Below are 14088 nucleotides of genomic sequence, written 5' to 3'. Positions count from 1 at the left end.
TGCATTTGATCTCATTAGGTTTAAGCTGCTTCAGGGCAGAGACTCACCTCATGCTGTCACTCCAACATCCAATATATCACATTGGCCAAAACAGGTATGCTAGAAATGTTTTCCTAACAGAACTGATGTTGAAGTCATATGACAGAATGTCTGATCACATTATCATTTCCAAATCTAAATGCTGACACAGCCCAACCTACTTATGTTCTAACTTTAAATCAACTAAGTATTCTCAACCTTTTATTAATAGATACAGAGTTGCCAAACTTGACATTTTTTATTATAACAGAATTATACACTTCCTATACACTCCTTGTGAGCAACGACAGTAAACTATTCACCATGGTACCTTGATGCTAGTAAGTAATTCTGTATTTTACACACACACACACACACACACACACACACACACACACACACACACACACACACACACACACACACACACACACACACACACACACACACACACTTATATTTAAGAGTGACATCCTGATATCTTTCTTGGCATATTTTTTTGTGTGTGTCTTGGTACCAGGGTTGAACTCAAGTCTTTGTGCTATTGCTTGGCATTTTTGCTGGAACTCTACCCCTTAGGCCATGCCTCTAGTCTGACATTTTGCTAGTTAATTAGAAGTAAGAGTCACTGGGACTTTTCTGCTGAACTGACTTCACCCCATAATCCTCAAATTTTAGCCTCACGAGTAGTTTGGATTACAAGTATGGTATATAATTTTTTTTTAGGGGGGGGTGGATCTGAACTCTGGGCCTGGGCGCTGTCCCTCAGCAATTCAGCTCAAGGCTAGCACTCTACCAGTTGAGCCTCAGTGCCACTTCTGGCTTTTTCTGCTTATGTGGTGCTGAGGAATCGAACCCAGGGCCTCATGCATGCAAGGCAAGTGTTCTATCACTGAGCCACCTTCCCAGCCCTGGTATATATTTATTTGTCTGGTGTGGTGGGGGGAGGGGGTGGTGGTGGTGGTGGTAAGTTGTTCTGGTTCCTGGGCTTGAATTCAGGGCCTGGGCGCTGTCCCTGAGCTTCTTTTGCTCAAGGCTAGCATTCTACCACTTGGGCCACAGCTTCAATTCCAGCTTTCTGAGGGTAGTTTGTCAGAGACAAAAAGTCTCATAGGATTTCCTGTCCAGCTGGCTTTGAACCATGATCCTCAAATCTTAGCCTCCTTAGTGGCTAGAATTACAAGCAGGAGCCACTAGTGCCCAGCATTATATATTTTTTATATGTGCATTTCAAGTCTTATATCATCTTTCAAGAAAATGGAAACAATTATTGTGGTCAAAGACCTACACAAAATTTTTTATAAAATTCTGTGCTATAGGGAGCGGAGGTATGGATCAGCCAATGAACAAAAGCATCAGGTACTGAGTTCAAGTCCTGATCTCAAACAAAAAAAAAATTCTGTACTATACCTTTTTTTTTTTTTTTTTTTTTTTTTATCAGTTGTGGGGACTGAATTCTGGGCCTGGACGCTGTCCCTCAGCTCTTCAGCTCAAGGCTACCACCCTACCACTTGAGCCACAGCGCCACTTCCAGTTCTTTCTGTTTATTTGGTGCTAAGGAAATCAAACCGAGGGCCTCATGCATGCGAGGCAAGCACTCTACCACTGAGCCAACAATATCCCAGCCCCTGTACTATACCTTTAAGATTAACAGTTAACACTCAGTAAGGACCTACTAAGTGCCAGATTAAGCACTTTATAACTCATTTAAATCCTCACAGCAATTCTCTGAAGGATGTTCTATTATATGACCATTTTAGAGATGAAGAAAATGAAGCATTACTTACAAGCTTTAAAAAAAATTACAGTTTTCATTTTCTACATCAATTTATCTTTCTGAGTTATATATCAAAGCTACCTGGGGAACAAAGTGTAATAAAACTTTCAATTGCTAAAAATGACCAAAGTTCTACCATATGAAAAAAACCACTAGTGGAACTCTGTTAAAATGGTATAGCCAAATCTGATTCCCACAGTTGAAAAATAAGTACAAAAACTAAAGGACGCACCAATTATGTGATAGGCAAGCAGGTCCTGTAGGACAAGATAATGTTAAAGGCCAGGTGCTAATGGCTCATGCCTGGAATCCTAGCTGTTCAGGTGGCTGAGAATGATGGGTCAAAGCCAGCTGAGCAGGAAATTTCATGAGACTATTTATCTCAACAAACTACCCCCAGAAACCTGGAATTGAAGCTGTGGCCCAAGTTGCAGAGTGCTAGCCTTGAGCACAAAGCAGCTCAGGGACAGTGCTCAGGCCCTAAGCTCAAGCCCCATAAGGGACAAAAAAGAAGTCAGAAGCAGAAGTGGAGCTCAAGTGGTACAGCAACTAGCCTTGAGCTTTTAAAAAGCTCAGGGACTGCCCAGTCCTTGAGTTTGAAACCCAAGTTCAGCAAAAAAAATAAAATAATGTTAAGCAATGGGTTCAAGTCTCCAAAATTAAATAGCAAAACATAAGATGACATGCTTCAACTCACTATTAAAAAAAAAAAACTTAAAACTACATTAAAAGCTAAAACACTGTGAGATAAATGACATTTCATGTCAAGTTTTCTATAACTGATTTCCTTACCCTGGGATGCAGCCCAGTGGCAAAGTACTCGCTGAGAATGTGCTGGCCTTGGATTCCATCTCCAGCACAGCAAAAACATACATCTATATAACATAATGCAATATTTTTATGGAAATATTTGATTCTGGCAAGATTGTGAGGAAAGGAGAATTCTCCATTCACAAGTGATAAAGAGTTTAATTAGCACAACATTATCTAGGAAGCTGTCAGGCAAAACATCAAAGTTGTACATATGCACGTCTCCTCCTACTTCTGGAAATTAATCATAAGGAAACAGATTCAAAGCAAAGAGATGAGTACAAAATAGTATTTTTAGCATTACTTATAATGGTAAAAACTGTAAACATTTTAGGTGACAATTTACAGAAGACTGCTTAAATTAATTTTAGTCAGAAAACTTTGTGTGCAGCTACTGAAAAGGTAAGTTCAAATGGAATTTGGTTTGAATAAATCAAGCCATAAAAAATGTTTTGGGGATGAATAAGTAAGATGAATACAGAAGGAATGCATTAGAAAGAAACTAGAATATTAATTGGGTTAAGTGAGATGATACTATAAAAAATGATTTAAAAAAAAGCTTATATTGGGGCTGGGAAGGTGGCTCAGTGGTAGAGTGCCTGCCTTGCATTCATAAAGCCCTGGGTTCGATTCCTTAGCACAACATTAGCAGAAAAAGCCAAAAGTGGCACTGTGGCTCAAGTGGTAGAGTGCTTGCCTTGAGCTGAAGAGCTGAGGGACAGCGCCCAGGTCCAGAGTTCAAGCCCCACGACCAAAAAAAAAAAAACCATATACTGAAATACAGGGTAAATTATGCCTTGATTGTTATTTGGAATATTTTTAAAAATAAAAAGATAAAAAACTAGAGCTGGGAGCATGGCTCAACTGGTATAGTGCCTGCCTACCAAGCTTAACTTCAAGTCTTAACTTCAAACCTCAGAACCACCAAAAAAAAAAAAAAAGCCAGATTTATATGTAATGAAATGTGAAGGTAAAAACATGATCATTTACAATTTTAATAAAGTTTACATTGACACAAAATGTATGGAAGGACATACAAGAACAAGCTTATTAAAATAATGTCTGGAGAACAATATTAACAACAATGTAATCCACATTACATATTCCAGTATTGTTTGGGGTAGAGAGAGTACTCAATTCTGTTTGAACAAAAATAATATTTTTATAACAAACAAGTTTTACCATGAATTTTTTTAAAGCTATTAAGACTAACAATTACCAGCCAGGTGCCAGTGGCTCATGCCTATAATCCTAGCTACTAAGGAGGCAGATCTGAGGACTGTGGTTCAAAGCCAGCTGGGGCTGGCAGGAAAGTCTGTGCGACTCTTATCTCCAATAAACCACTCAGAAAACCAGAAGTGGCGCAGTAGCTCAAGTGGTAGAGCACTGAAGAGCTGAGGAACAGTGCCCAGGCCCAGAGTTGAGGCCAACAACAACAACCAACAAAAAAACCACACACACACACACACACACACACACACACACACACACACACACACACACACACACACACACACACACACACACACACACACACACACACACACACACACACACACACACACACACACACACACACACACACACAAAATTAGGAACCAGGCATAGTGCTGCCCATGAGTATATGAACATTATGAGGATTATTGGCCAGTCCAGGCTACATAACTGAGTTGAAAGACAGCTTGGATATAAAGTGAGACCCAGATCTCTAACAACTAAAACAAAAAGAAACAAAAAATACAACCATGAGACTCATTAGATAATAAAAGACCATTTCACTAGAGCTAGCATAAAGTTTTCCCTATTGGATTCACATAAGAAATAACAAAGACCGGGCTGGGAAGGTGGCTCAGTGGTAGAGCGCTTGCCTTGCATGCCTGAGGCCCTGGGTTTGATTCCTCAGCACCACATAAGCAAAAAAAAAAAAAAAAAAAGAAATAACAAAGACCAAATAAATGTAAAAAAAGAAATAACAAAGACCAAATAAATGTAAGGGGAAATACTCTCATTAAATATTGGAAAACGTAAATTAAAACAGACATCATTTTCCACCTATCAAAGTGACAAAGATGAAACAAAATTATAAATATCTAGTGTAGACAAGGATAAGGGAACTAACGTTGTTCATCTAAAGGTTAGATACAAACTGATAACTTTTCTGAACAGCAATTTGGTCATCTAGATCAAAAGCCTTAACATGGGGGGGGTTGGGAGATGTAGGAAGGAATGGGAAGGGATGGGAAGGGGAAATAAAGAGGAGGCAACAATGCTTGATAAGAAATGTACTTGCCGGGCGCCGGTGGCTCACGACTGTAATCCTAGCTACTCAGGAGGCTGAGATCTGAGGCTCACAGTTCAAAGCCAGCCCGGGCAGAAAAGTCAGCGAGACTCTGATCTCCAATAAACCACTAGAAAACCGGAAGTGGCACTGTGGCTCAAGAGGTAGAGCACTCACCTTGAGCTAAAGAGCGCAGGGACAGCGCCCAGGTCCAGAGTTCAAGCCCCATGAACGACCCAAAAAGAAAGAAAGAAAGAAAGAAATATACTCATTATCTTGCCCATGTAATTGTAACCCCTCTATACGGCATTTTCACAATTAAAAAAAAAAAAGCCTTAATACTACATATATTCTTTTTTTTTTTTTTGGGGGGGGGGGTCGGTCGTGGGCCTGAACTCTGGGCCTGGACGCTGTCCCTCAGCTCTTCAGCTCAAGGCTAACATTCTACCACTTGAGCCACAGCACCACTTCCGGCTTTTTCTGCTTATATGGTGCTGAAGAAGAATCAAACCCAGGGCCTCATGCATGCAAGGCAAGCACTCTACCACTGAGCCACCTTCCCAGCCCCAACACTATATATATTCTTGAAAAAAATGCTAATCCACATCTAGAAATGTATTTTCTGCAATAATCATAGATTTAAGTAAAATTTAGTAATAACAATATTGAATTATTTATAAAAATGAAAATCCAAAAATATTTTTTCAACAATAAAGAATTCAACTACCCATATGAAAGAAAGCGTATGCTGTTATTAAAAATAACACTGGATGGGGCTGGGAATGTGGCTTAGTGATAGAATGCTTGCCTAGGGTGCATGAAGCCTTGGGTTCAATTCCGCAGTACCACATAAACAGAAAAAGCCGGAAGTGGCACTGTGGCTCAAGTGGTAGAGTGCTAGCCTTGAGCAAAAGAAGCTCAGAGACAATGTCCTGGCTCTGAGTTCAAAACCCCAGGACTGGCAAAATAAAATATAAAATAAAAATAAAAATAACACTAGAGAAGCCAGCCACTGGTAGCTCATACCTGTAATCCTAGCTAGTCAGGAGGATCTGAGGATCACAGTCAAAGCTAGCCCAGACAGGAAAGTCCATAAGACTCTTATATCCAATTTACCACAAAAAGCCAGAAGTAGAATTGTAACTCAAGTGTAGGGTGCTAGCCTTAAGCAAAAGAAGCTCAGGACAGCACCCAGGCCCTGAGTTCAAGCCCTATTACTATAATAACTGTAGAACAAAATTTAATAACATGGAAAGATATTCATGTTGTTAGCAGGGGAAAAAAAACCAGACTACAAAACAGCATAGAATATGTTCTTATTTTGGTTTTCACTTCACATTCACAAAGAAAAAAACTGGAAAAGAAAAACACAATATAACAAAATATTGAAAGTATTTAACTTTTTTTTCTATTTGGAGATGGGTTTCAAAAAGGCTCATGCTGGCCTCAGTCTTCCAAGTCTGGGATTATAAGTATGCATCATCACATTCAGCTTTAAAGTACGTAACTCTTAACTGCTAGAATTCAAAGATTATTTCCTAATTTTGTGTGATTTTTAAAATTCCTTTTTCTAAATCTTATACAATGAATATATAAGTAAACTCATCTATTTACACATTATTTTGTCATAAAAAAAAAATCTAACCTGCTATTAGGATAGACTCCCTGAGGGCATTTCTACCCTTTACTGAAAACACAGATGTCAAAAACATCATTTTAGAAAAACTGAAAGATACATCTATTTTAAAACTGGCCTACAATGGTAGGACATTTTTCCTGCCTTCATTTCTTTAAGCACTGGCATTTTTTTTCTTATGTATATTCCTTCATACTTTCTTTGAAAAGGTTAGGAGGGAACATTTAGTTAACAACTATATGAACAAAGACTGGACAATGCAGCCAAGAGCAAAGGCTTAGAAATGGAGCAGACCCGTTCAGCTAATAGCTGTTAAACATGTTACCTCACTAAACTCAATTCCAAACATGTCACCTTACTAAACTTGATTCCAAACATATTATCTCACTAAATTTGATTCCCTCATTTATATAACTCAGTTCTCAGTGTCTGTTTCACAGGCTGCTGTGAGAAGTGAAATGAGGCTCATACACACTTAACTCAGTGTGTGGGTATAGTAGAAGATGAACAAACAGGAGCTATTTTTGTGACTTGCAGAATATATGGCATTTACAATTATACTTAGGCAATGCAAATACCAAGATAGAAGTAAACTGATAATTCTCAAATGTCCTATTTGATTTCTCTTGTTCTTATATTTCATAAGTCTTACTATGAATGACCGAATGGCTTTGATACCTTGAGTCACATTTGTCTCTGCCCACCTACTTAACCCTCACCATGATTGACATGTATGTAGCACATATTATACTACCTCAAAGACACAGGAATCTTTAAGACTATCAAAAGAGCTTTATTTACCTATAAAACTTTTGTTTATAAAAACAGTATGAGGGGCTGGGAAGGTGGCTCAGTGGTAGAGTGCTTGCCTTGCATTCACAAGGCTCTGGGTTTGATTCCTCAGCACCACATAAGCAGAAAAAGATAGAAGTGGTGCTGTGGCTCAAGTGGTAGAGTACTAGCCTTGAGCTGAAGAGCTGAGGGACAGTGCCCAGAACCAGACCAGCAAAAATAAAAAACAAAAAACAGTATGAGCAGCTAATAAGAACTCTTCTTGGGCTGGGAAGGTGGCTCAGTGGTAGAGCGCTTGCCTTGCATGCATGAGGCCCTGGGTTCGATTCCTCAGCACCACATAAGCAAAAAGAAAAAAGCCGGAAGTGGTGCTGTTGCTCAAGTGGTAGAGTGCTAGCCTTGAGCTGAAGAGCTGAGGGACAGTGCCCAGGCCCAGAGTTCAGGCCCCACGACCGGACCCAAAAAAATGTACTAATAGTATTTTGGATGTCTCTTATTCAATTATACCAAATAAGAACTGATAAAAGAAAGTAGTGGGCTGGAGTTACGACTCAAAGTTAGAGACCTACTTACTGGCAAGTGCAAGACCTGAGTTCAAAACCTGGCACCACCAAAAAAATGAAATAAAAATAAAAATGAAGTGGATATGTACATATTTATTAGGCTTATTCTCTCCCACAAAGATTAAAAAAAAAAACTATGGAACCTGAGAACTACATAAATTAATTGGAAAAAAAAGAGAGAACCCAATATAATGTAGTCAAATATAACTTTCAAATGTACAAACAGGGACAGGTTATAATTATAGTAACCCACAGAATTATATCTTAAAATTATCCTGCTATATAGATAGTTCATAAGCTGTACTGTAGCCCACGTTTTTTATATTTGTTTGCTGCTTTTGCTGGTGCTGGAGTTTGAACTTAGGGCCTGACACTTGCTCAGCATGCTTGTTCAGCTGGAACGCGACCACGTCACTTGAGCCACCCCTTCAGCACTCATATTTTTTTTCTCACCCTTGCACTTGTCCTGTTTTGTTTTTGTTTTAAGTAGTTGTACAATTCAACATGTCAATTTTTGAGTACAACACATCCTAACAACCTCCTGTTCTTGTCAAACTGTCATTAAACTTTAATGGAAGGCTGAGGTATAGCTCAATAGTAGAGTACCTCAGTAGAAGACCTGAGGGTTCAATCCCCAGCACCAAACCAAAAACCTTTAAAACAAAAACAAACAAAAAGAAAACACCTAAATGGAAGCTCCTTTAAAATATAATTAAAGATAATAAAATATTAAAGAAAACATGTGTTATCACATCCAAAGCAATATATAACCAAATTTTGTTGGTTATGTTATTCCTGAGTAGAGATAAAAACTGTTAACATTAAAAAAGCTTTTATTTTCTTAATTATATACATTTATAATGTTTTAACATTTTAAGTGAAGATATTTCTTCCTTTCTTCTGGCTAGTCCTGGGGTTTTTAATTCGGGGCCTGGGTGCTGTCCCTGAACTTTTATGCTCAGGGCTAGGACACTTGAGCCACAACTCACTTCCAGCTTTTTTGGTGAATTATTGGAGCTAATCGTCTCACAGATTTTCCTTAGGTTGGCTTTGAACAGCAATCTTCAGCTCTCAGCCTCCTAGTTAGGACTAGAGGTGTGAGCCACCAGTGCCTGGCTCTTCATATATTTTTAATGCAAAGGACAAGTGCACAGACAAATTAAACTAACTCTCACAAATCAAGAGATGCCAAGCATGGGGACACAGGTGTGTAAGTCTCAGCACTCAAGGGGCTGAATCAAGAGGATCAGAAGTTTGAGGCTTGGCTGGACTACACAATTAATTAATACTAGGGAGAAAAATATTAGGGAGAAAAATATCTCCATTTTTTGAGGTTTTTTTCAGTTTCTTGTGTTATTTTTAGAACTAGATGAACTCGACAGGAAACTATGAGTATTAGCCATGCCAAAACTGGGAAAGAGCCTGCTGAACTAGCAATCTGATTTCCGCTTTTCTACACTCTTACTGGCTTAGACCCAGGCTGCTAGAAGGAATTGGTAACAGAACATACACTTCATAGAAAAGTGATTTTATGAAAAAGCTCACTTATCATAAGCATGAAGCTAGTTTCTACTTCTAAGATTATTTATTTATGATGACAATTACTATTATGGGGTGGGGGGAAGTCCTGAAAATTTAGAGCAAATACAATTACAATTCAACACTATCACATCTTACACATTTAGCCAAGTGAAAGAACCAACAAAAACTAAACACAAATTCTGTCTTCCAGGAATTTCTTTTTCCTTAAACAAAGGATTTACTTTCTACTCTTCTATCCTAGCTCTCTCAGATCATTTGTTTCCATTTTGGGACAATGTATCCCTAAGGAGTTTCAATGAGTTCTGAAATAATTGTTACTCACAAGCAAAATGGAAAGAAAAAAAAAGAAAGAAAAGAGAAAAAGCAGGATTAACTGCAATTGCTACTACAACTGAGAAACTTGCATCTTACACTTTTACCATGTAAATAATGCACAGATCCTGCGGGAACATGCCAAACACCAGGATTCTTAATTAATGGAGCTCTTTAATGTGCAAATCAGGAACAAATTGCAAGTTCTGACTTGCATTGATTATGAAAACATTAATTGAATGAGCAAGACCCTAAGAAAGAAGCAGTTTTAGAGCCAAAGATCTAAGCTCTGGAAACCAGACAAAATTTTAGACCAATGTACCAACATTACTAACCACTGCTGCTGTATGTAGTACTACCACATGCATTACAGAAGAGACAAAAATAAAAGTTTAATCAGAAAGCTATCACTATAAAAGCATCTGCTCCTACACTGTGTCATATCAAACAAAAAAATGGATGCTTACTCCATAAGTTTACAGACACTGCTTAAAGAAAAAAGGAAAAAAACAAAACAAAACAAAACCCTACTTTATGCACATATAACACATGCGTGCGCGCGCGCACACACACACACACACACACACATCCACAAAGGTGCAACAAAACAATGCTGTCTCTTTAAAAAAAAATTCATCCTATATAAATTATAGCCATAAACTTTTCCTGCAGTGCAGCCTAATTAATTCTTGTTCTATACACAAAGGGAAATGCTGGGTGACAAATGGGTGTGAAGCCAGAAAGCTGCCAGGTCTGCAAAACATTTTCTACTTCAATTTATAAGCAATTTTGCAGTAAATCATCAACCAGAACCTGGAATCTCAGGAATCTCTGAGTGTCTAAACCACATTATATCACTTATCAAAGAGAAAAGGAAAAAGAGTTTAAAGACATCTCATTTTTCAGTTCTAACCCACATCAAAATCTAGAAGCTCTGTGTAATCTTTTATTCTTTTCTGGGTAAGGGTTTAGTACCAAAGATACATATTTCAAACAAAAATGACACTATAGGTTGATGTAGCTCATTCCTCTACCCCTAGAAGTACTGTATCATGTATCCATTACCATAAGAAATATTCCCAGTTTTCTGGGAATAAGTATACAACTATTTATAGCCCCCTCCCTCAATCCAAACAAAATGTTCACAATCAAGGCATGCTAAAGAAAGGGTTCAACAATGAATCAGTAGAAAACAGGTGGGAAACACTCCAATGAAACGAGGCTACTGGAGAGGAAAATGGAAACTCATAGGAGACAAAGAAAAGGCTGGGCTGCCTCTTTGTAGTCAAACCCTTCCCCCAACCATAACCTGTGGCAGCCACTAATCTGTTCTTTATCCCAATAGTTTTATCTTTTTCCGAATTTCATAAAAATGGAATTTAAAAACATAACCTTTTGAGGCTGGCATCTTTCACTTAGCATAATACCTTTGAGATTTACTCCCTTCTTATTGCTGAGTAATGTCCTACATTTGCCCAATTTGTTTGAAGACATTTGGATTGTTTCCAGTTTTGCTGATTATGAAGAATGCTGCTATAAACATTCATGTACAAGTCTATGTGGACACATTTTCATTTCTCTAGAAAGATTTAACGATGGGAGTGGAAGATCTGGAGGATCATATGCTAAATGTATGCCCAATTTTATTTAAAAACAAACAAAAAAAACCTGTTTTTCCTAAATAGCTGTACTATTTTGCTTTCCTACCACAAACACCTGAAGCATCCAGGTGCTCTGGCATCCTTGCCAGCATTTGGTATGGCAAGTCATCTTTGTTTTTATACATATTCTAATTGGAATATAAAGGTATCTCACTGTGAGAATTTGCATCTCTCTCAACACTAATGATATATTAATGATGATTATTTTTATGTGAAATATCTTTTCATAAACTTGTCATATTCTTTGGTAAAGTCTTCTTCCCCATGTTTTTAAGCGAATTTTTTTTTTTACTGTGAGTTTTTAGAATTCTTTATATATTCTGGACTTAAGTCCTTTATTAGATATGTGATTTGACAAATATTTCCTCTGTTTGTAGTTTGTCTTCTATTTTGCTAACATATCTTTCACAGAGCAAAAGATTTAAATTCCAATTTAGCATGACCATTAATTTCTTCTCTTACAAACTGTGCATTTGACACTGTATCTAAGAACTCTGCCTAACCCAGCGTCCTGAAGACAGTTTTCTTGTGTACTCTTCAAAACACTTTATAAAGCCAGGTGCCAGTGGTTTATATCTGAACTCCAAGATACTCAAGAGGCTGAAATCTGAGGATCATGGTTCAAAGCCAGGGGCAAGAAAGTCCAATTAACGACCATAAAGCTGGGAATTGAACTGTTGCTCAAGTGGTAGAACACACCCTTAAGCAAAAAAGTTCAGGGAGCCGGGCGCTGGTGGCTCACGCCTGTAATCCTAGCTACTCAGGAGGCTGAGATCTGAGGATCGCAGTTCAAAGCCAGCCCGGGCAGGAAAGACCATGAGACTCCTATCTCCAATAAACCACCAGAAAACCGGAAGTGGCGCTGTAGCTCAAGTGGTAGAGCGCTCGCCTCGAGCTGAAGAGCTGAGGGACAGCGCCCAGGCCCAGAGTTCAAGCCCCACAATGGACAAAAAAACAGAAGAAGAAAGAAATAACTGCTGTGACTGGTGGCTCACACCAGTAATCCCAGCTACTCAGGAAGTTGAGATCTGGGGATCACAGTTTGAAGCCAGCCTGGGCAGGAAAGTTCATGAGACTTTCATCTCTAATTAATCAAACAGTGCTATGGATCAAGCAGTAGTGCTAGCCTTGAGCAAAAAGAGCCACGACTGACCAAAAAAAAAAAAAAAGGTTTAATTTCCTTATTTTATTTTTTTGGTTGGTCATGGGGCCTGAACTCTGGGCCTGGGTGCTGTCCCTCAGCTCTTCAGATAAAGACTAGCATTCTACCACTTGAGCCACAGCACCACTTCTGGCTTTTTTATGCTTATGTGATGCTACAGAATTGAACCCAGGGTCTCATGCATGCAAGGCAAGCACTCTACCACTGAGCCACCTTCCCAGCCCCAAGAATAGATTTTAACAAAAGACAGTTTATAGACAGGTACATGCCCTTACAAGATGCATGCTATTTTCTCTTTGGGTAATGTAAAATATACGTGTATAAATGTATATACATACGTGTGTGTGTGTGTGTGTGTGTGTGTGTGTGTGTGTATTTTCTCTTTGGGTAATGTAAAATATACGTGTATAAATGTATATACATACATGTGTGTGTGTGTGTATGTGTGTGTGTGTAAATGTGTATATATATGAATCTAAAAAAGAGAATAGGGCTGGGTCCCAGTGGCTCATGCCTGTAATCCTAGCTACTCAGGAGGCTGAGATGTGAGGATCATGATTCAAAGCCAGCCTGTGTAGGAAAGGCCGTGAAACTCCTCTCTCCAACAAACCATTCAGAAAACTGGAAGTGGCGCTGTGGCTTAAGTGGTAGAATGCTTGCCTTGAGCTGAAGAGCTTAGGGACAGTGCTCAGGCCCAGAGTTCAAGCCCCACAACCATCCAAAAAAAAAATAAAGAATAGGTTTTAAGACATTTAAAAAAAGAAAATCCAACAGAATAGCATCTTAGGCTGTAGTTAGGTTTTAAAGACTGAGCATAAAAAAAAAAACCAAAAAATTTTAAAGTTCTTACAAAATTACTTTGAAAATCCTTTAAATTACCCATTAAGTATATAAATGTGTTTTCCCTAAGTCAGAAGTCTGTTTTCCCTTCATACATTAGAGCACACAGGTATTTCATCAATGGTATTTCATCAATTAAACACACATGGCCACATTTAGGAATCATGCTATACAAAAACTACATGCTATAACTTTGAACACTAAATTTATATTCTGTTCAAAGAGATAATCACTGAAAAGGTGCTCAGGAACAAAAACAACTAGGTCAAAAAGGATATGTCCTGCCACCTCATGCTTACTCCAAGACATTCCTTGCTGAAAAAACATGGCAGGCTACAATGCACAAAGATTTGTAAGCCTTAAGCAGGAATATAGTGTAAAGAGAAATCCTACTGTCCTAGGCACATGTGGCTCAAGCATGTAATCCTAGCTACCCAAGAAGCTAAGATCTGAGGATCAAGGTTTGAAGCCAGCAGGAAAATCCATGAGACTCATATCCAACTGTCTACTAGAAAGCTGTAAGTGGACCACAGCTCAAAGTGGTACAACACTAGCCTTGAGCACAAAACCTCAGGGACAGGGCCCATGTCCTGAGTTCTAGATGTCCCACAACTGACAAACAACAACAACAAAAGGAATCTAGTACTAACACTGTCGGGGTTGGTATTGCAGCTTAGTGGTAGAACATTTGTCTAGC

The 14088-nt window shown here is 38.6% G+C and overlaps 1 protein-coding gene across 6 annotated transcripts in view; it reads right to left on the bottom strand.

The window, feature by feature from the left end:
• The window catches only part of Aatf (apoptosis antagonizing transcription factor), a 101195-nt gene that overhangs the window by 68794 nt on the left and 18313 nt on the right, over nt 1-14088 (bottom strand). For 5 of the 6 annotated variants that reach the window (XR_011373047.1, XR_011373048.1, XM_070027125.1 and 2 more), the window contains exon 5: nt 5061-5120. The exons of the other annotated variant lie outside the window; for it this stretch is intronic. Coding sequence is in view for 3 of the 5 variants with exons in the window: in XM_070027125.1 (XP_069883226.1) it covers nt 5061-5120 (60 nt within the window). In the remaining 2 variants the exon portion in view is untranslated. The remainder of the gene's footprint in view (nt 1-5060; nt 5121-14088) is intronic. 6 annotated transcript variants of the gene reach the window in all.

Source organism: Dipodomys merriami, unplaced genomic scaffold, assembly GCF_024711535.1.
Source record: "Dipodomys merriami isolate MVZ:Mamm:240054 unplaced genomic scaffold, mDipMer1.0.p SCAF_19, whole genome shotgun sequence".
In the NCBI taxonomy this organism is placed as follows: domain Eukaryota; kingdom Metazoa; phylum Chordata; class Mammalia; order Rodentia; family Heteromyidae; genus Dipodomys; species Dipodomys merriami.
The sequence above is the reverse complement of the archived record's forward strand: the minus strand, read 5'-3'. Positions and strand labels throughout refer to the sequence as shown.